The sequence below is a fragment of the Pagrus major genome, chromosome 15, assembly GCF_040436345.1.
Source record: "Pagrus major chromosome 15, Pma_NU_1.0".
In the NCBI taxonomy this organism is placed as follows: Eukaryota; Metazoa; Chordata; class Actinopteri; order Spariformes; family Sparidae; genus Pagrus; species Pagrus major.
In genome coordinates this window covers 12049258-12073342 of record NC_133229.1, presented here as the reverse complement: position 1 = coordinate 12073342, position 24085 = coordinate 12049258, and the positions used below count along the sequence as shown (strand labels likewise).

Genomic DNA, 24085 nt, shown 5'->3' with positions numbered 1-24085 from the left:
AAACAGATGCTTGGTCAAGAAAAGAAGCCAAGGATTTAGTGACCAGAAAACACTCGGATCTCGCATTGTGAGGAAAAGACTCGCTCTCACATTATCAGCATTCACATTACAGGCTCATTAACAAGAATAATGGAGCTCAATAAAAGCAATCAGGCTCTGAAATAAACTACAATTAAACAACCTTATTTTTCCCCATTAGAGGAGGAGCACCCCTCTGGGCTGAAGAAGAAGGACATTGCTTCAGTCTTTTCCCATCTGCTGCAGACTGACATTATTGCTTGCGCTCATGACGGCCGCATATTGTAAACATCAGACGAAGACAAACAGGACAAAGAGGATTTTTGAGTGTTCCTGTTGTCTGAAGGCTTCATAATGCCTCTGCCATGCTAAACAAACACATCCCAAAGCTTTTAATGTCTAGTTACGCTGCGCAAACACATTGTGTACTGTTGTCTTTCTGCAGAGTATCATTCCCTCCATAAATCCATCCAAAGCCCCAGCATGAAGTGCGGACTGTAGTGCGCAAACATGTCGTAGGGCTTTGCATTCGGAGCGGCAGCGCCAGGAAAAGGCCTGTGTGCTGAGGGTGTATAATTTAATTGAGGGATTAGCATTACTGTGCAGGGTATAATATACTTCTTTCAGCACCTGCCATTTAACCTTGCTGGTGGTGAGCAGGACTTGCAGGAACAGAGAGAGGGGTTAGCTTTAATCGTCAACATGCTGGAGCGCTGAATGGCGGCTGGGGGTTTCAAGCCCCCCTTATTGATTCCAACAGATGGCAGAACCAGAGAGAGAGTTTTTCCGCTGACTCGATGCCCAGATGAACAGCAGTGGAGAGCTTGCCACGGCGTCATTAAATATTCACTCACAGCGACAACACACCAAACATTAAGCACACACAGACAAGACACAAAAGAACCACAATAAAAGTGCCACTGTGCAGATATCTGAACAGAACATAAAGAAATATCCAAAGAAAGAGACATTTACCTCATTCCCATGCCTTTTGAAATATTGAACAGTCAGCAACAGTGGCTTTCATAGCTCAGTAAGCCTGATAATACAAGTCAGAATTGTATTAATTATTCATTCTGAACTTATTCATTAATTTTTTTCTTTCAAAATACTTTCACAGTCTCTACTTGGGAAGGATCATTCATACGCCTTCATATCTCTAACAATTATCATTATTAATCAGTCTTTCAATCATGCTGTTTCAGAGAAACTGTAATTTAGCACTTCATAAAGCAGCAATGGAACGAGTTCTGATGAGTCTTGGGAGAATTTGTTGTCGTGCAGTCTTTGCTACGAGCTGTTATGCATGCAAAACATTCATATGAACTTGGACCACCTGAGGATTAGTTTATGTTAGCAATTAACTGGAGGAAAGATGATTGTTGAGCAGGTCAGGAAAATAATTACAGGGCTTAGGCAATGTCAGGCGTCACATTAGGCCACATCAAGACCTGTCTCTGCCATCCAGAATTAAGTATGAAAACATGCAAATGAGGCTTCAATGCTTTGCAGGGATGCACTTCCTGTAGCACTGCAATAACAAGCTCATTGAGATGCAGTGCCACTAGTATGTGATAGCTGCTATTTATTCTTGCAGAATGCCTATTTTAATATGTACTGAGAGCTCCAGACCTGCTTATTCTGAGGTGATCAAATAGTGTTAAAGACACGTTATATTTTTGCATTAAAATGTCTAGATCTAAGTTGTATATTTTGTTAAGTTGTATTCTTACATTATCTGAAATGTTTCCAACAATGTTTAAACAAAAAAGAGAAATCTGTAATTTTTCTGTAAGGCAGCGCTGCACTTCATTTGGTTGCCTGTCGACATCCATATCAGTAGGTTTGAGCGACTAAGACATTATTTATATCTGTATCTGTCCAACCAACTAAATTATATGCATCAGGGCTTACCCTGGAATTGGGTGGGACTAACTGGAAATTAGTAATTGAATCCTGAAATTGTTATTTTCCTTCATCAAGGTTACAGATATTAACACAAAATTTCCTTTGAAGATACTAAATAAATCAGTATTTGAAGGAAGGAGACGTTGTATTGGCTGCCCTAACAAAGAGGGAAAAGACTGACAACGACTGCGAAAATCTGATCTCCTCTTTGCTGCTTAAATAATCTCTAAACCTATGCAAATAAAAACCAGCAAGGGAGCATTTCTGCGTCTCAGTCCCCTATGTTTACGGTTTGAATATTAGCAGTTAATTGTGATTGAAACTTCCCAAAAATAGCATTCTGGACAGCTCTACACCACATGAGACGTCTAAGGGAGAGGAATTTGCCACGTAACTTTGGCAACAAAAGGTGTATGGGACGACTCAAGTAATGATAAGTTTGCAAGTTAACCTCATGTATAAACTTAACGTGACTTTTATTACATGTCCTTGTCCATGAACGTGATTTCTGTCACATCAGACAGATTTTCATCAGCAGTGGTGTTTGTTTCACAATGAACACCACAACTCCCATGATCCCAGTTGTTAAACTACATCTTACTGTATTTTATTGTTTTGATTAAGAAACGGCAGAAATTACATACTATGCTTTTAACGCATAGAAAGGTTTGAGTTGTAGTTAACATTTGAGATGTTGAGTTGAATGTGTAGATCATCCTGTAAGCCCAATGATAGCAATTTGATTCCTGCTGTGTCCATGCATGTTAAATATTTATGCACTTACAGTGGAATGAAGCACATTAGGAGATGCCATCCACCAAAATGCATGTGAGATTATGAGTATTCAAAGTCTAGACTATCCCAGAAATGAACACCCGATAGGATCACTCAAATCATACTATTCTTAACATTAAAGAGCAGCGTGTCCTTGATCCACATTTACCATCAGTGATCTTATGGGGACGGGAGGATGTAAAGCTGAAATTTTATGGGTTATGTTCTGTATTGCCCTTTATTTGGCAGATGTGGTTAAACAGAGCTCGGAGCTAATTTAATTGTGCATATCTGTTCATGCTTGATTTTCAATGTGTGTTTGAGAGAAAGAGAGGAGGAGTGGGAGAGAGAGCTTTAGGAGACACGAGCTTTGTAAACACATACAGCTGCATCCTCTTAAAGCAGGCCCTGTGGCTGTCCCCTTTTCTTCTCTGTGTGTAAGCTATCATGTACTTCTGTCATGATAGGGGGCAGTCAACTCAGGGCTCCAACAGCAGCAGTTATTACTTATGTTCCACAGTTTCCTCTATGTCTGGCCCTCTGTTTCTGTCTCTCTTCCCCTTACCGTTTCCTATTCACTGTATTGTATTTGGTTGAGGGTGAAACATCTTGCACAATCATTGTGGTCGTTTGGGAACATGATTAGTATCTGTTTTGGTTTCTGTTTTCCTTAAGTGTATTTTGTGTCGCCTTTAATTTATTGTGCTGAAGGAGCATAGAAAAGCCATGGACCCACAAATCGATGTCTTCTAGTCAAATGCCCGGTCAATGGTTATTGTTTGATGCTCATTATTTTTAGTTGGGTCTCTCTGTGTTTATTCAATGCCAGAACTTTGTCATGCTGTACTGAAGACTGTACAAGCAGCTTCGGTCTTAGGGTAGCACTCGTCTCTATCTCTTCCTCTTTGTTTGGATGTCTCCCTCTCAAGGATCACCAGACTGTGCAGCATAAATCTGATTGGCAATGCATCACTGCAGCAATGTGTTTTTCTTTCACGCAGAGACACTAAGTCTAAACTGCTAAAAGAGACTCTGAAATGGGAAATGTGAGGAATGCGATACAAAGAGATGTTGGTATCAGTGGAGAACCTTTGAAAACAGTTGCTCTATTGGTTGTAGTCAAATATTGGATAGCGTCACTTTTTCCAAAGCTTTATTCATGGTGAGTCTAGACCAACAGAAGATGTACTCAGTGAGTCTTCTCAAAGACCTCAAGATCTTGTGACACATGTTGAGAAACCACCCTTTCACAGGGTCATTCCATTAATTCATAGTTAAAATCCCAAATGACGCATTAGGGAGCTTTTTATAAAAAATGATCAATCATTCAGTCAGCCTGGCCAAATTGATTCTTTTCATGGAGATTTAAAAAAAAAACCTTCGATGTTGTTTTTCCAAAGGTTAAACTTCCTGCTTCCTTAGCATTTTATTTACTATGTCTTACTTTGTATTTTATTTACCAACACTCCCTTGGGCAAAATATGATTATTCTTGGAATGCTTTTTTCAAGATAGTCCCGTAAATATATTAAATACAGGCCAAAATTACAAATTGCCATAAAAGGCTTGACAACAGTCTGCACATCATCTGAAACCCTCTATCTTTAGACCCTGAAATAGCAGATTTAGTCTTGCAGAGTTGTCCTCTGTGAAGGCTACTCTGGACTCGTCCATGAGAGTTATTCTCCTGGGTAATTAGGCTCCCAACAGAACCCAACAAAGCTACTTTTTTGCATGGGATACAATTGTCTAACACTTCTTTTTTTTCATCCTGGCTTAAATAGAGAGATGGTGTCCTCTTTTTCAACGCTTCATTTGTCCTAATGCTCTTTTAAATAGGCTCCGGCTATAGAGATGGACAAGTATTCTTGTGGAACTGCTATGTGCGATAAGTAGCCTCTCATTTGACCGCCCTTGCAGGCCAATTATAAAGCTGTAACAGGGCAACACCTCCTCAGTCTTTCTGTTATTGAACCTCTCTGGTCTCTCCCTCAGTTTCTCTCTTTGTCTCTGTCATTTTCCTCCCGTCCTTTCCCTCTCTGTCTTTCTCTCTCTCCCCCTGCGGCAAAGAGTAGAGAGGGCAGGCATGGTGATGGCCAGCCCTGGTGTCCTTTAGTGTCCGATAACAGAGCCTTCCCATCAGCCGCCTGCCTCAGCCAAGCAAGCCTGGCTAATGGATTTGGCTGGCAGGCATACATCCCAATTCAGCCACCCTGCTCTATCCCACACCTCTCAATTATTCAGACTCCACTTCTATGCAAATGGTTTCCTATTGAGGAAAAACCTGCCATCGTTTTCATCTGGTTGTTATGTGTGCTGATGCGTGGGACTCCGGAGACTTGTCGGCTGTGACATATGGTATAGCCGGTGAGATGGAGCGTGCTGCCTGCTCGCCGATCCCTCATCTCCTTCTAGGCGAAGCTCCATCAGACCTGAACCATTAGAGGCTGATCTATCGGAGCGCCGTTCACAAGTGGTAACACTTTCGAGCAGTTCCCTAGCAACCGCCGCAAGCGCTGGTCTCTTTCACTGTAATGCTCAGTTGCTTAGCTACAGAGACTGACAAAACTACACATGGCTGATCTCCCCATGGAGTCAAGGGCCAAAAACCAGTGGCATCATTCAGAAATTGGAAGCGCACAGGAATAGATGTCACAACACGCTAGCCGTCTGTGAAATTTCAGTGTGGATATTTCAAACATCACATCTGTAACTGTATTAACCCAACACCTGACATTTGAATTGAATTGATTACATAGATGGTAAAAAGCTAGCATGTGTGTGATTGCATCTGCGTGGTGCTCCTTGGAGTCAGAGGGTGGATCAAGGGCAGTGGGTGAAGGTTTTTGGAGGACTGTGTAATTAAGGCACATAAAACAGCCAGCCCTCCTCGGCAGCAGGAAGGTGTGCTGCTGATTTAGCTCTTCCCCTGCATGCTAGCCACCTGTTAAAGGATTTATTTCCCAGGTCAGTGGTGGGCGCCTGCCATCATCAGGCAACCTGCTTCTTCCCTTGGCACAGTGGGAGGCCAGCAGGAGAGAGGGGGAGGAAAGGGGTTACTAAGTGTATGGTAAGAAAACCTCTAGCAATAACCTTTGTTTTCCCCTTTTTCTCATTTGGGGCTGCAAACTTAGGAAAACTACAGTCTTGGTCTCGAGAAAGGAGAGGCGTTGAAAGTTCTAGGAAACGTGGTTTCCCACTGCTCTTTTCCAAGTGTGTGGAGAGCGCAAGCGAGAGAAACTTCCTCCTTAAGTCATCTGGGAGACATTGTGCCCTTCCAGTAGCCTACCTCAGCAATGTCACACCCCACCTTAGCAGATGCTTAAAGAAAACACCAGCAAGCGCATTTACCCCCATTTTGCACTCTCATATTTCATTTTCACGTCCACTGAGGTTACCTTTCCATTTTCTTCTCCACTGCAGATACTGCAAGGTGAAAATGGTATGTTATCTGTTTATTTATGAGAACTGCAGTAAGGGCAGCGTGTTTACCATAGCCACAGATCTGTGTGTATTTTGGAGACGTCTCAGAGGTAATTTCATGAATCTGTAGTTAGGTTTATGCTAACAAGGCCGGGATAGACACACCCCCAGATGGCGGCACGTCTCTGCCCCCCTGAGAGGCAGGCACTGCTGGGCAAAACCAGGCAGTGGCAGGGCCTGCAACAGCCAAAAATAATTAAGCACGCTGTCACAGGCTTTTGCTGTATTCGCACAAAATTTTCATCCAAGTCTCAACATGGGAGAAAGGCCCCTGCCTCCAGTCTTTTCTCACACACACACAAGCTCATACACAAACACCCACACACACCCACTGCAGCACTCACTGTTTACGCATGATGTCACTGCCAGTGCAGAAGAAGTAGTCTTTGATCAAGTGTCTCAGAGGAACAGTACTTTGTAAACAACCAATAAGATTAGATCTACATAGAACCATAATTCCTCATTTGTTATTGTATACTTTATCAGACTCTGCATTAATAATGGAAATTGTGTTTGTTGTTGCACTACCTGCAAAAGCTGAACATCCATTACAATTCATACAGTATTAATGTACAATATACATGATAACATGTGTACAGTTTCATGTTTGCAGTTACATACAATTCTAAATGAGTGATTATGTCATATTGTGCAGACAGGTACATGAGATGTGAATCCAGTATCTTAGCCGTATGTTGGCAGAATGTGGCCACTGTTTCTATGACAACATGGTAATCAGTGCGAGATAGATCATGTAGTGTAATGCAAAATAGGTATACATTGACAAGTATGATTTTTCTTGACAGACATATTCACATCATTAACTGTTATTGGTTTGATGGTTAACAAAAAAAGTACTGGTAAGAAAGGAAACAGGAAACTGCACCTGCTTCTGTACCGAACGATGTAGGGGGTGCAGATTTATCTTCATTGTTTATGTTGCACTGTTTTTAAAGGCTGTGCGGTGTCATACATATTCAGTGTCACCATCAAAAGTGCCTTAGGCCAACTTCCACAGTATTTCAATGATGCATGTGAAATAGGATCTTTTTAACACCATGTCTCTTTGGAGGTCCCTTTGGAGGTCTGCTATATTTTCAGATCAAGAAAAGGTCATGCATGCTCTTATCTCCTCTTGACTTTGCCAATGCAATACACTTTATTCTGGTCTGAGCAGGCTAAACATCCTAAGACTGCAACTTATTTAACACGAGCTAAGTAAAGTGAGTTGTGAGTTAATCTGTGAGCTGCTGAGCCTGATCGCTGCCTAAGGGTGACTGACCTTCATTGCCTAGGCCCCTCAGCTTCTGAACTCCCTGCCTGGAAATTTTAGGCCTTTTTCTTAAATCTACTACAAGGGTTTTTTAACTGGTTATGAAACCATTTAATTTAATACTGATACCTCTACATTACCTATGTAAGTAAACAAAAGCATCAATGAGAAAAGATTGACTATTCATACATTATTAATCTAATGGTCGGATTCCCTGCAAAATCATAACATTACTAGAGAGCTTTCTCAACAAAAGTACTATTACAGAGCTACCAACTCTTTGACTATAGCTGGCTCACATGTAACTAAGGTGTATGACTGCACAAAAACAAAGTTTACTTTGCTCCACCATCGTTCTCCTACACACAAATTGATCGTTTAGTTTATTGCCATGTATCCTCCAAACAGCTGTGTTTTAAAAAAGGAAATGCATTGCGTCTTTCTTTCACTCACTTCTCACAGAAATTCAGGAGCTAGCCAGATGAAAATCATTACGACAGGAGGCATTGTGCTCAGATCGCTTTTGTCCACAGGGTATGCCAGAATCAACAAAAGATGAAAATTCCTTGTGGCAGCTGTTACCAATGGTAGTTGTTGTAATTGTTTAAGTTATTTTTCTTGCATAATATACGTTTATGTCTTGTATTTTATTTACTCTTAGTCTCCGTTGTTACTGCCAAGCACTTGGCAACTTTGTTTCAGAATGTTCTATATTGATTAAGATATTATTATTATTATTATTATTATTATTATTATTATTATTATTATTGTTATTCTAGGCTGACAGTTAATTCATGACATTAAGAATGTGTTATTTGTGCTTTTTCCTACACTGCTCAATAAAACAAGATGAAGAAAAACATGTGGCCAACTAAAACCAAAAATATTCCTCATAGGTAGACAGATGCTTCGACAGCCTGAGCTGTGGGACATGCCTCAGATATCCCGCAGGCAATTCATACTGCCAGTAACACTTAGAGTTTAATGAAGTTATAAATGTATCCGTATCTTACTCTTTGCATCATCTTTACCTCACCTTACCGAGTTATATAATTGTCAGCTGTGGGGCTTTGGAGTGTAAAACTCATCTGTTTCTATCATTTATCCTGAAGTGTAGAGGCAGACCGACAGCAGCCTCAAATTGCTGTCCATCCTTTATATTCTCTCTGTCTCTCCAGTCAGGTGTGGAGAACTATTTTCAGCTCTGTCTGAGCGGCACCACTGATGTGTGCAATGTTTTTCACCTGCTCTTCATCATTTCATTTCATATCCTGAGCGGGTTTGCTTTGAAGAAGTGCTATCTGGCTGATGTGTCTGTGTGTTTTTCTGGCTGCTTTGGGGTGGATTTAAGAGGTTGTTTTTATTTTTTGTCTCTGCTAAAAGAGAATCCTCTCGGCTTTACAAGCCTTCTGTTCCACACGGTTTGACTGCCCAGACGTACCTGAATGGAAAACAGTGTTTGTTCGAATGTTTCTTTGATACCTGAAACAAAATAACAGTTTTTATAAACTTCTGTGGTACAGTTTGGAAGGAAAAGTTTTTGATAACATGAATTTCAATTGATTTACCCCGGGTGAGAAAAGCAGCGTCTGCTATGTATACCTGTATAACCTGAATTTTTTATGCATCCCTCTCATTTTTTCTTTCTTTTCATTTCTCTGTACTTCTCTCTAATGGTGGTTCCTTATGTTGGGCTTAAAACTGAAATCAGATGGTGAGGCATATTTTAAAGGTCACCGTAGTAGTAGTAGGCATCTGCTGGATCTGGCAGAAAGGGAGACCTGCTTGTGTGCTTCCAGGCTCCGGGCTAAATGATTTCTCTTAGCTGGGGTGAAACTGATGGCTGATTGCTCAGCTCACCTTGTGCAACTCGGAGGTAAGAAACATTTCTCCTTAGTCCGACTGCGTCTCCCATCCAGCACTAAGGTCCCACAGTAATTTCTCTTGCTCTCCGGTGTATGCGTCAGCTAAAAGAGCCAGCCTGTGCCATTTACTGCGCACAACTAACAAGTTCTCATCCACCAGTCCCCCTGGACTCCGCTTGTAAAGAGACCACACATTGAAGCTCTTCTGCCATGTCAATCTAGCATAGTACCCCAAATTATCTCATTAAGCCTGCATTTTTGTGAAAGTAAGATAAATGTCCATGCAGCATGTGGCTCTGATTGCCAAAATACTCTGAAGAACAAGAGACTGTTGTGCAATAGGCCAGGCTGCTATGAATTATGGGGGCTGGGGGAGGGAACGGGGATAGACCCCTGTCCATCATGCTGCCGCACTCTGGGGGCGAACGCTGCTCACAGTACTTGTGTTTGACCCAGCTATGTGGGGCCTCCCGTGTTTGTTGAACATATGGAAACATCAGCCGGTGTCATCAAAAGCTCACCCTGAAGTGCACTGTGCCATTAGTAGCATTAATGCGGGCCTGCTGAGAGATCCAGCGGCACTCTGTTATCTCCTGTTTGCTTTCATTATCTGATGACTCCGACCGAACGAGCTGGGAGGCCAGAAAGTTACAGCCCTTGCTTCTCTCAACTAAAGATGAGACCTCTCCGGAAAATGTTTCCATTTTAGATCCAAACATCCAACCCAAACTCCATTTTAGTATCGTGTACAAGTTACATTTTCTGCTTTTGTTAATGTACCCTGTCATGATGACATGACCACATATCTAAACCACTCCTCGGAATGGGAAAAAGAACATTAATTATCTATTGTTTAAAACAGTCGCTTCAGCATTTTTTTTTTTCTCGGAGAGCCTGTGCAAAGCAGTGGCAAGGTCAAACTCTTGAGTTTAGTATAGCGCTCAGAAACAGACCCCATAAATGTATGTATTTCAGCATTTCCCATGCCACTAAAAGGCAAGAGTTTATATGTGCTCTACTAAAGGCTTCTCCCTGGTGAGGCATTCCTGTCGGGGGTAACAAAGTGAGCATATGCACAGCGTGGCACAGCCCTCAGTGCAGAAATGGCTGCATCTGTGATAAATACACACGGCAAACAAATTGCAGTAAAGCAGGTGGGGAGCCGGCTGATGCTATGCATGACCTTGTGTTTTCTAGACATAACCCTTTGCTAAATTCAACAGTTCTACGGATTTCGTTTACAACACCGCTGTGAGACGGACAGAGAGAGATACGGGGAAGAGAGACTGACAGAGGCTAAGAGAAAAAGACAACAAAGAAGGAGAATTGAAAAACGGAGAGTACTGGGCGAGGGTCCAATATAGCACCTAATGAGATTTTACTACACCATCAATCCAAGGCATCAGCACCCGGTGCATGAGTAGTACTTACTATGTGGTAACTTCAGCTGTATCCCAACATGTTTGATCTGTGCTGCGCCATGTGGCCGTGTGTTACTATGAGTAATGTATTCCCATAAGAGCATATTTCTTATAGCGTTGCACAAACAAGCATTCAGCACACTGTGTATGTGTGTTCTTTGTCGTTTGAAGTATTATGTGGCAGGTGTACCACTTCTAGCTAGGTGCCTTCTTTTTGTCGAGTCTCCCTCCCTGGAGGAGTTTGGTCACAGCTCTTCTTCATCCACATGGGGCCCTGGAACTGTCTCTGTGGGTGTTTGGAGGGAGGGGTGAGGAGGCGAGAGAGAGAGAGAGAGAGAGAGAGAGAGAGAGAGAGAGAGAGAGAGAGAGAGAGAGAGAGAGAGAGAGAGAGAGAGAGAGAGAGAGAGAGAGAGAGAGAGAGAGAGAGAGAGAGAGAGAGAGAGAGAGAGAGAGAGAGAGAGAATGACCTCTATTTATTTCAATGGGGCCCTCTCACAGAAGTTGTCAGCGCTGCCTCACACGGATGGGCAAGTTTTGACGCTGTTGTAGATAATCTGTCTTTGTATGTGTGTAAGTGCGTGGAGGAGTGTATCTTGTAGGACCCAGGTCCTGTGAGACTGCACTGGCTGGATGGGTCCTTGTCACAGCTTTTTTCCGCGGAGGTACCTGAAACAGGCACAGATAAGAGGCTGCTCCGGTGGCCCTCACAGATGGAGCTGTAATGGGGCCATACCCCAGTTCTACCATCTCAAGTCTTTGGGAAAAATTGGACCTCCATAGTCATTTGTCTGTCATTTCAGGAAGGTCGTACTTTGAGCTAGCAAGGCGCCCACAGGTGATGCAGAAAAAAATCTAAGATTTTTCTAAATGCTGCTATTGTGAATGGCTGGCAATGGGCTTGGCCATTGATTGGATAAAATATGGACTGAGCTTTCCAGTCTGGAAGCCAATGTGTAAGTACCTTATACCTGCATTCTTGTGAGAAAATGAGCCACATTGTCACAGTTTCTTAACAAGTTTACACAATTGCTGGTTTAAAATATTCTTGAATACAGCATGATGTTCATTTTGTAAATTATTTTCCCATTTAGAGTAAAATACACGATCAAGCAGGGTGTACTGACAAGTGGCTAACACGTGTAGTGGAGTATCCACGTGTTCTCAATCAGGATATCCTTCCCAGCTCCACCCTCTCGTACAAATATGGTCACTTTAACTATATATAAAAACTAAGATGGCGACATCGTAATGTCAAAAGCTGGGCTTTGAAATGGTAGTCAACCCCATAAATTGATTGATGCTGTGCAAATTAGTGTTTATTACCTCCATCAAGTAAGTTATGTTTGCACCTGTGTCAGTTTGTTTGTTTTGTTGGTTTGTCAGCAGGATTATATAAAAAATACTGAAAGTACTGATTTTTATGAAACTTGGATAGAGGATGGGTCTCGGCCAAGAAAAGACCCCATTAACTTTTGGTGCAGATCCAGGTAAAGGGACTGATCCAGGATTTTTTTGTTGTGATTAGCCTCGTAATTAAACTGCACAGGCTATGAATACATGAGTAATGAGTGGCACCCTGGATGTGAAAGGAGTTGATGAGTGGGCTGTCTATTTGGTGGAGCTTTGGGCTGAGAGTCACCTGTTTCTGCCAGACAGAGTGCAAGAAATAGGAAAAAGGCTGACCCATCTCGTTTGGACTGAAAAGTTGCTCCTGAAAGTCACTTCTTCTTTTTTATTTTCATTTGTCTGTGTTATTTTATCGTGAAAAGGAAACAAACCAAGGAATCTTCTAAAAGAGAGCAAACGTATTTGTACCCCTCTCATTTCTCTGATAATTCATACACGACTAGTATAAATTATAAAAAAGCATTGTTATTTATACAGAGAAGACGCACAGTACTTTCCGGGACATGGCCGGATTAAATAACCATTTCACATTCGCATGAAGACAGGCCTCAGTCCAGCCCCAGGGAGAGAGCAGTTATTCCAGCATGAGATGATGCAGCCCCCTGCAGTTTTCTTCTTATTGCAGCCTTGTGAATGTCAGCATGTTAGCAACTGTCTGACAATTTTTTTGATATGTAGTAACAAGATTTTCAAAAGGCCTTATGGCATTATCATATTACTTTGAACTACAAAAATAAGAGAGAGAGAGAGAGAGAAAAAACGGTCCTCCTTCTCAGAGCTTCAGGGCCACACTTATGTCTACACTTGCCAAGATTGTAGAGTTCATCATTCATTTTAAAAGAGCAGAAGGCCAAAAGTTATTATCTGATTAAGAAAAATATTTATTTTGCTTCGGGCTGTAGTATAAAGCAACTCGCTGTCTTAAGTCCTTTAGAAGCAAATGAGAGCAGAGAGGCAGACAGAACTTTAAAGCACAATAATGACAGCAAAAGCTAGTGAATCATGTTAATAATTTTCATCCTTGTGTTATATTTGTGAGCAAGTTTGTCATTAGACAAATACACATATGAACTTATTGTTATCTGTTAATAAACTATCTAGATACAAAGATAGTAGTCTTGCGTCATTTTTGATTTGTTTTGGCCCATTGCCTTACATTCCATCAACAACTTGAAATCAACAAAATGAAATCTGGTGAACATGCCAAGTGTATTTATTATTTTTAGCACAGTATGGGAATATCAAATAAGCAGGGTCATGTTTTGACTTCTACATACTTTACATTGATTCATAGGGACAGTAACTGTGACAAGGGTTGCAAGATTATGGTGAAAATCATTATCCTGATTTAGGTCAAGATTGAGAACATGACTCACTGAAACAGCATGCATTTATTAAACTTTAAATAAAAGAAAAAGTAAATGATTCAACTGAAAACAAGTAAAAAATATAAATGTCTTATAATAATAAGACAAATTATGATCATTATTTCTAAACAGAATGCGGCACAATAATCATTACATCAAGTTTTTTTGTTTTTGTTTTTTAACAATCATTGGATGCCAAAATCATAATTGATAATAAAATTGGATCAATCACCCAGCTCTAACTGTGACTGAGAATTTAGGACAAAAGCAAAACTCTGCTTTAATGAACAAAACTGGCCTCTGATTGTTCATTGTTCCCATGTTTGCTGGGTGATTATAGTACTGCCACACAATACTATATATTCCCATTTCCTAACCCTTACTTTCCCGAACACAGACTTGAACGCTGCTTCGTAATTAATGTCATTAGGATAATTTGGAGAATGTGTGGCACATGTGTCTGGAGTGAGAGCGTGCTTAATCTCTTCACCCACAGTATCTTCCTCCATCAAATTCACGTCGGGCGCGTATGTCTTAATTGATATGACGGGTAATAGCATCTGTGAAGGCCACATCACTTTCAGTCTCCCTGCAGCTGTGCCCCCACAACTTTGTGTACGTGCTTGTGCAACTCTGTGTATGTGCGTGTAAACCTTACTGACATTTGAAAGATTCATGAAGCTCAACGCACCAGCTCAAGGACCTGCTCGCGCAGACCCCTGTAGAATTATGATGTACTGGCCCGTCTGTTTGGTGCCCTAATCATAGAAAAGATGAGATGCAGTTGAAGTCACATAACAACATCACGGTCTAATGTTTAGTGGCAGAGATGAAAGGCAGTGCTGAAGCTGTTGTGGGTTTGTTTTGTACATTTAATACAAAATAAACAGAGCTTTAAAAGCAGGTTACTTGTGTTTTTCTTTTTTTTTAAAGCAGGTTGCTTTTAAAGCTCTGCCATAACAGGGCACCTTGCTGCAGGGGAGCCGGCAAGTGAACAATAAATATTGTAGATCCCTGCTGTATGTGGCTGTGTAGATTACATCTGCCCATTGAATTCTAATTTAGAGGACCCGCTTGTAGCTTTCCAGCCCCATCAGAATCATCAACAACCCATCTCACAGGTGTTTCTGAGGGAGTCCATGTCATACGGGAAAATCAAAATAGTATTTTTCCACACGGCATGAATGTAGTTGATGCTGCCCAGCAGGGCTGCTTCCTCTTACACACAACAGTGTCAGTGCATGCTGGTTCTGAGCTACATCACCCCATAGCCATGTCATGCCTGCAGAGACACTACAAACAAATCAAGACCTGTGGATGCAGAGTTACTGAGGTGCTACAGTTGTGCTTGCTGTGACAGCATAGCTAAAATGGACTCCATTGTCTTTTCTCTGTCAGAATTTGTTCTACAGAAGGTTTACTTACATGTCAGTTAAGATGAATATCCTTCCATTCTCTCATAATGTTACATTGCATTGCATTTGCATCTCTCATGTTTTGTCACATTAATATTTTTGACAATACAAAACGATAATATACAGTGCTGAATGTCAAATTGTATTGCCTTGGCATAGTTTTTAAGTCTGTAACCTGTGGGTGCATGACTCATTTTTTGCACACCCGCCGTCTTGCCTCATGTGTAACAAAACTACTCTCATATTCACATTTTATTTAAAACCTTCAGTAAGTGCTTTGAATAAACTGGGAAAAGAGCAGGCAGCAGAACAAGCGAGTGCTGTTGAAAGCGGTGTCACCTGGCAGCTCATTCAGGCTTAGAGGAATGTTATAGAAGGCCCAGAGCAGTGGAAACAGCTGGCAGAGCTGCTCAGTGACTTTCTCCCTCTGTCTTTTACTCTGAGCCCGTCGTCCCAGTAGACACTACCAGGGCCATTCTTACAGCATGTGTACAGCAAAACAGTCATCACACCCCTGATGTTCTTGTCCTTCACTACCGGCCGATGCATTCCCACTCTCTACACACACACACGCAAGCACGCACGCATGCACGCACGCACACACACACACACACACACACACACACACACACCTCACCTTCTGTTCAGTACAGTAAAGCAGTAAAAAAAATCTGCCAGGAGGCTGAAAGATGGCTTTCCAATTAAGTGGTCTTTTCTTTCACTTGAAGAGCTTTTTGACATTTGAAGGCAACATTTCCTGCATTGTACTGTACTGCACGCATGTGAGTATGCTGTATGTGCATGTTCGTAGTGTGACTCCGGATGATTGAAAAATGTCTTACTGGCGGGTGTAATGATTGACAGAATAGAGAAGCACCGATCAGTGCTTCATGAAAATGTCATGCTTCTGAGTTACTGAAAGGGTCACAGTGAAAAAATAGTGCTCAAGGGGCCTCAGACTTCTGTACGTACATCCCACGTGATTAATTGATGTAACATACAGTGAGATCCATGCATTAGACATATAAATGACATTTTTGCTATTTTTGTTCAGTATGAACTCTTGCATTAAATAATTATTGTTTCACAATCAGCCCAAACGTTCCTGTGATATTGCACGTGTGCTTGATGCTCTGTCATCATCCTCTCAGTGTCTTGCTCCTTACCCCTTAGTCTGTTTAAGTGTGACAGAATCTCAATGACACTCACAGTGGAAAAGCTCTTTGAAAGACAAGTGTATGAATAATCACTAAGACACCCTTAATCCATTTTTAAAGAACGGAATATTAATGCACTAACAACTGTATCTGCTCGGCATGCGGCAGATGATTCCAGGTCTGCAAAAAGCCCCCTCTTTCAGACTGGAGCTTCAGCGAGCGTTAGGGGGATCACTCTGCACACTCTGTCGCCATGACAACGCCAGTTCCGTGTCCGAGTGGGTGTACACACTTCATTTAGTAATCCTCAGCGACGAACATGGGAACAGCTGTGTGCATGCTGAGAGGGTCCAGGCTCGCAATCACACCAAAATACACTTAATTACTAGAAATGTGGTCACTCTTGTGGGTATAATTGGAGTGGCAGTAGCTTACATCTACTGTATACAGTACATACAACTTTTATAGCGAGGTGAGTTGGCTTTTTATCTGAATTGGTATGCGCATACTGGTTGTTATGTGCCTTGTACAAATGGTCACCGAGGTATGTTTGACATGAGAAATACAATACATTCATCTGATAAATGTTGAAATCTATTACTACTGGGCCGTTTAATAACTATCATGGCGCCATGTTAAACTGCCTTGAATGCTGAGACTCAGTCACCCACACATCCCCTCTGACACTCATACACTCACACACAAGCTCTTCACACTAAAATCCCCAAGTGTTATCTTTTTGTTAACATAGGAGTACTAGTGTACCATCGTCCTGTTTATCTTTTTAAAAAAAACTCAGTAACCAAATGTGTCCTTTCTCTCTCTGACCATTCATACTGTCTTACAATTTGTTAAGTTGCACCGTAGGTGAAGAGAAACCCGAACCTGGTGCAGAATTGCTTTGTAAATCCACACCACACCACGGTCTGAGTCTCTGTGTTTAAGCAGGTGGATTATCACCTGCCAAACCCTGTAACATGCAGTTACTGCCCTCACACACCGACAGTGAGTTACATGTAGAGATGAATAAATGGGAAACGCTGCCAGAGCCTTTTCAAGTGAGATGCCATCTCTCTTTCTCTCTCTTTTTTTTCATGGGCCATTGAACTCTTGAAGAGACAGCTTCATGATTGACAAAAGATAGACTTGTCCACTTGTTCACAATGTCTGGCACTTATTTGCTGTCATGTTAAGATGTGTGGAAGCAGTTATTAATTTAAAGCAGCATGCATAGAAAAGATAAAGGATTGATGCTTTATTTTGACTGGTTGGCAATGCTACACAATGTTTAACAAGAACATGAATTTATGGAGCGCTGAACTTACTGTAGTATGTGGCTATAATGATAGGGGTTAATAGCATGCTACTACTACTGCTATTACTGCTACTACTACCACTACTACTACTACAAAGAAGAATAACCAGAATAATAATTATGATAATAATAATATTAATAATAATAAAATTAATAATAGATAGCTTAAACTCTGTTTGCGCTATGTAATAATTTTAGTTTAGAACATTCAAAATTAACTACAATTATCAAAATATTGTGAAGAAATAACAGTTTTGACGTTAAGTCAAAGACAATGTATTGTGTTGTAGAGATCTCTACTAAAGTTAGCATTGTCACCAGCTAGCCCCAGCCCATTCTGTCTCATAATACCATGATTTCCATTGCCTGTGTAAGCACCAACACTCGAGGTATTAAATTTGGAGAATTTTTAACCCATAGAGAGCAGTGCAGCAACGACAATAGAATTCTACCCTATGTGCCTCATCTACCCTTTAAATGACACTCCCTCCTCTGCTGTCCTGTGTTTTGTTTGCCTTTTTATTTTGTTTACGATTTTCAGGGGGTAAAAACAACAAAAGAAATTCAATATTTATGGCACACAGACGAGAGATTTCAGCAAGTGCTGTGTTACTTTATTGATCTTCTTTCAGCAATTTGCGCTGATGCATTACACTGTAAAGTCTTTCTAAGTCAAGTCTCATAGCATGAGACAGGCAGTTGTTGCACAACACCAGGCATCTTTAACAATGAGAGTAAGAAAGTCACCGAGCTACCTCTTGACTTTAACAGCTCAGTCACCACAGAATTACATTTAAAGCATCAGTCATAGAACTTTATAGAAACAATCTTACCAACAAAGCCCTTACAAGCTTATAAGCATTCAGTCCACTCTTCATGCACAATCTGGCCTAACTCATAAGAATAGTAACTGCATTTAAATTCAATTTTGGCTGAATTTCTTAATGGACTGTAAGTCATTATGTGCTTTGTTGATTCTTAAGCGTGGAAGATAATTGCCATGGGAAGCATGGAAGTGGTTTGATTATTGTCTGCTGGCTCTTGTGAGTTATAATAGATCTAAATGAGGCTCCCATATCCACATATCTCATTGGTACTAACAGTTGTAACAGTTGTTGGCAAGAATGGGAGCATTCAGGAGCAGCAACACCACGGTAAAGGTGTTTTTTTCTTTTTCAGCCTTTTGGAGTTGTTATTAGCATGTGTGATTTGGTAAAGCAGCCTCAGTCAGTGCAGGCAAGTAAAAATGAAAGATTGATTAGGCTGTGAAGTGCAGGTCCCTCTCTGCAAAAGCGCAGCACTTCTCTTCTAAATGAAGTCTAGATATTTCAAAAGATTTTTTAGTTGCTAAGAAAGTGACATCTTTGAAGTGAGCATGTCCCCTTGGTAGTTATTCGGCTGAGGAATATTTTAAGTAGGCTTGTCTTAAGATGTTCTCACACATGCTGCAAGGTTGGTGCGGTAAGGGGTCATTTCGTGTCCAGTACATCCTGAGCAGACCAACCTTACCCAGGATCACTTGCCATGAGGAAATCTGATATTTATATTTTCCTACATAATGCAGCTTCACAGCAAGGACAGCTCAATTTGGAGGAATATGTCAAGATTGGTTTGACGTCTGAATAGGTCTATATTAAGAAAATATATCATCAAATATACATACATCACAATCTTCTTTTAATGATTTCCTATAGTGTTATATAATATCTGTGCAGGAACAGGATCAACCTGGACCAAATGTTTTGGCACAATGTAATGAGTAATATGTTAAAATTGTGATGTGAAAATATTATTCTTTCTTACTGTCACCAGTCACCATGAATGCGTGTTTCTCATGTAGAACAGTGGTACAGTAGTTTACTGGATAAATAAAGCTAAAGTTTGGTCTGATGTGAGAACTGCGCTTGAGAATTATGTCTTGCTCCTTCGCTTCTGTTGTTATTGTTGCACTCTGTACCTGATGGGTAAACAGTTGAGAGCGTTCTTGCCTTTTTATTTGCCCCATTAATCTCCAGAGTCCCTGCTGTTACAGAAACATGACATTCTCCCCAACAAACTAAAGGAAAAGATAAGTCACATACTCTGGTGCTGAGGGTATTCAGACAAAGACTGTGCATTCTTAGTTTTATCCAATAATGCATTTTTGCTCTGATTTCTTAACGACAGTAGAAAACACCAACAGTTGTCTCTATAAGTAACACCCATGAATATGCATGAAGCTGTTTTTTGCTTGAATGGAGTTTAAATGTGAGCAAATAAACTGTTGGCACCATAGTCCTGAACAAAATAACACAACATTTTGCAGTTGACTCTGCAGCTTGTTATGTGTTTTCCTATTTCAGTGCTTTTCTTATTGACTTGTAAGAATTGATGGGAGAAATGTGTGCTAATCATGGCACATTAGAAGTCTCGAGCACGCAGGCGTAATGTATGCACTGTGGCACTTTTCCACCATTTAGGATGAAAATGACCAACCAGATTGTCAACAATGGCAACACTCCACTGCAGCCCTGTTCAAGTAGTTTATGGTTATAGCAAACTTGCCAATGCTGAGTTGTCACAGGAACAGAGAGGATAAACAGACATCTGCTGAGTTAAAAATAAGTTGTTTATATTTCACTTCAGGTTTGTGTTGTGGGGTGCAGACAATACAAACTGTGTAGCCTTCCAGAGTATCATCACAGCACAATAGATGATATCGGTCTCGTTATGGTATTTAATTTGGTCCTAATTAATTTGGAGTTTAACACAATTATCCTTTGACTCATAAAAAGAATAAACCTGTGGGATTGTTTTTGTTTTCCTTTGTTGTTCCTTCTGTTTGTGTTTCTTTGCAGAGCCTGTGGGCTCATGTGGACAGAAAGCAAGGTTTGAATGGCAATCATCAGTCTTTGCTGGTTCAATTGTGTTGCTGACCTTGTAGCCCCAAGCAAGAGACCACAATGAACAATTCCAGTCAAGATACTGTGAGGAAAAACTGCTAAAAAAAAACAGGGGTGAGAATGGAAAGCTCATTAACTGCTTCTGGAATCAGCAAGGCAAGGGTCTTGGAGGTGGTGTGTGCGGTGGGGATTTTGTGGTATGTGTGATAAGGAAGAGTTCCCTTACATTCCCGAAAGACTTATTTTTTATGCTCAAAGCAAATTAGGTTCAGCTGTGTCTAGTAATTTAGCCTCTGTAGTCTGTTCTGGGTCTCTACAGGTATATTTTGAAATGATTTGCTTATTGTATGTTTCTTTATTTTCTTCAGTTCAGGTCAGACCTTTACCTTTGGTGTCTGGTATTAATTGCCTAATTTTCATTCAGTACACCAAACGAGAGCATCCGTTCAATGTATTTCATCAGGACATTCCTCTTCATGTTTTCTGCATCCGTTATCAAACCCACAACCAAACCCAACCCCCCTGAAGTGCAAGAACACTGCAAGTAATCTTTTCTAACCCGCTAAGGGGAGATTTATGTGCCTCTTGTACGAGGGTTGCCCAGAGATAATGGTATACATGTGTCGGTATGTGCTTCTGAGCAAGACAGAAACACTGATACACTGAAATGTGTCTTTCAGCTAATGGATGCAAATAATGATAAAAGCTGAAGGTTCTATCAAGAGAAAAACAGCCATGATGATGAGGACCCTGCCAGAGCTTCTCAAACTCTTATTACCAGGAGCATCTTTGTATAATTTATGTATTGAAAAACACTGCAGTCATAAATTATCAATTCCTGAGTCTTCAAATAACATATTCTTATAAGCTTAGAGGGAGTCCTAACCTTTAGTGTCTTCACGGTCAAATTGCCCATAGCTAATGTACTACACTGACATGCCTCTTTTTATTAATGTGACTTAACTAAACATTTTTTTTTAGGTTTTCTTTTGGTATTTCCACCTTTATTGAACAGATTGTGAGTGAAGAGGCCTACAGGAAATTGGGCGGAGAGAGAGGGGGCATGAATATATCAATTAACTAATTATAATTATTATTTGTATTTCAGTGTGAATGCAGAAGACTGGCCTTTTGTTCATGTAATGCTCACTCATCTAAATTATGATTCAATAAAGTCGCTCTAATTTTACAGCAGCTTAATGGCCTTTAACACTTCACTGCAATCAAAATCATTGGATTTAAGCCTTTTCCTTTTTACATAACATGAAACCTCATCCAAGAGCAAGGACAGAGGGGTCACTTGTGTTTACAGAGTCCCTGAAGCAGCCACCAGAGTATTTTTGAGCTCTACAACTACTAACTGTCCTTCCTGCAGCATCCCTCCTTAGTTACAAAGTGAAATATGTCTTTCACCTTACAGTAACACAGCTGTATAAATATTTATTTGGCGTGGAAGTGTTGAGGATACATCGGCACTAGTGAGATAAGAACTGCTTAAATTTTCATGAATTCACCAGTAGTCTGGGTTTTGGCGCATTCCCACACTCTAATTGGCATGTTGCCGTTCTTGTAGTGAAGAACTTAATGAATTATGCACGAAAAACAACTTACCACGTGTCCCATTATAACCACATTGTGCTATGCAATTTTCGGCCCTGCTTTTCTCAAAAAAGACAATACTTGAGATGGCTCCATTCTCATTACAGCCCAGCCTCAGCTTAGCTGGGATCACCCAAAGCTCTTGTTTCTTACCTCTCACAAACACACAATCTTACCTCTTAAGCAACACCACTGAAAGCCACTTGATTATACTGGCTCCCCATGCATTTTATCATCCTGACCTATTAAACAAGCAGACATACAATTGAGAATTAAATGTAATCTTTAAATGATTTATGGTCAGGTGGAGTAGTAATATAGCATACATTTTTTCAGTGAGAAAGTGAGGTTAAATGTTTAATATTATAAGTAAATGGTGGGGTTAGGTGTGAGAAAACACATGAGGTGACTGCATTTTAAAACACAGGCTTCTGCTGTGTTTTCCTCACATGCCCTCACCTGAACCAGGTCTGAATTCTCAGTACTCATACTTAAACAGGGTTTAATATTTTAGTGCCAGAAATGGGGACTTGATGCGTAAAAATGCAAATATATGAGTCATAGTTGATCCATATTTAATGGACCGTGAATTGCCAATACGTCTGAATGGAGTAGAAGACTGCTGTTTTGCACACTGCAACAGTCTGTGTTAGAATAAACAGAAAAACATTAATTCTCGCGGTTTCATTAATTAACACCTCGATGGCCGTTTTTGAGAATTTATGTGTTATGAGGCTGTTATGCGCACACAGAGAAGTCGTGTTTATTAAGTAATTACTTTCTACTGTGTCATTTACATCCTTGCAGTTAATCTGTGGCGCACCTCTCTGGAATGCTCTGCAGGTGATGCAGAGTTACTTCTTGTGTATTGATGTTGACCTGTCCTGTCAAACACTGAGAAGGCCAAGGGTAGTCAGGCAGAATGCAGAAGATTATGTTTCTGTCAAGTCACTGCTTAGATTCTCTTATTTTCCTGTCATCACTTCTATGATTCAATTAAGAGGCTGCATTCCCCAGTCTGACCAGGCCAGACAAGGAGAGCAGTGATTGACAGGTGAAGACATTACTATGTGAAGGGAAGGAGAGTACAGGGAGAGATATGAATATTTAAGTAGATTGCATAAAAGAATCTTGTAATTGATTTTCTATCTAAGCTGCCATTTCATTTACTGAATAAATGCATTCATTTCAGCTAGTGGGTTGTTCCTGCTGTCCCCATTGTCTCATTGTGAGGACAAACTTTATTGTATTTTCTATTTGATGATGATTTTGCAGATTCTAAAAACTTTCGCCCGACTGCCAAGCACAGCAGACGGCTCAAAGGTTTCAAGGCATTGTGTTTATCCTTGCACTACTAGAAATACTGCCAACCATGTCACCTTGCTAGAAGTAGGCTGTGCTGAAATGAGCTTTTTGTGTTGTCCCCCTTCACAGATGTGATCCACACCGTGGGCCCGGTCGCCAGAGGTCATGTGGGCCCTACCGAGACCAATGACCTCACCTCCTGCTACCAGAACTCCCTCAGGCTGATGAAGGAACATGGCTTGAGCACTGTGGTGAGTACAGTACATTACGGCGCTCACACTCATCTTTGGAGAAATGTTGTCTCTGTTCTGTGCAGCTTGAAAGAAATAAATTATATGCTTCTGTGTTTGTGTTTGACAGTGAGTAAGCCTTCAGTGAGAAAAGCCGTGTTTGAAAATTTTAGGAAATTTGGAAAAGGTACAAGAACAAAAGGATTTAGCATCTTTCATTTTCGATACAGTTCTGAAAAGCCTTAATCTTCTTTATTTCAACAAAAGAAACAGAGAACACAACAAAATGGTAATGTTTCATGTTTGTCAAATGAAGGCTTTTCATGTAGACTGCTTTGGCTTGTGATTAAATGGAAGGCAGGCCTTTGTAGCCACCTTGCCATATTGCCACTGCAAATGACTGTGCCGTTGTTTCCTTTGTCATTATTTCAGAAGCCACTTCTAGGTTAGAAAACCATGATCTTTCTTATATTCTCCGAAGGCTTTTGACGCAGATTTGTGATTTATATTTTTCCAAGAAATTAAACGTCCAAATGCATAAAGACTAATTTAGATGTCTGTGCAACCTCTCCAAAAGGCATTTATCATCTTTAAAACACCAGAAAAGCACAAGGTTTAGTGTGCTGAACATGGCTCAATCATAAGGGCTTAAGATGAGACAATGCCC

At 40.8% G+C, this 24085-nt stretch overlaps 1 protein-coding gene across 5 annotated transcripts in view; it reads left to right on the top strand.

Moving 5' to 3' along the window:
- Positions 1–24085, top strand: part of macrod2 (mono-ADP ribosylhydrolase 2) — a 432177-nt gene that overhangs the window by 272712 nt on the left and 135380 nt on the right. For all 5 annotated transcript variants that reach the window (XM_073481704.1, XM_073481703.1, XM_073481702.1 and 2 more), the window contains exon 6: positions 23318–23439. In XM_073481704.1, the coding sequence (XP_073337805.1) occupies positions 23318–23439 (122 nt within the window). The remainder of the gene's footprint in view (positions 1–23317; positions 23440–24085) is intronic.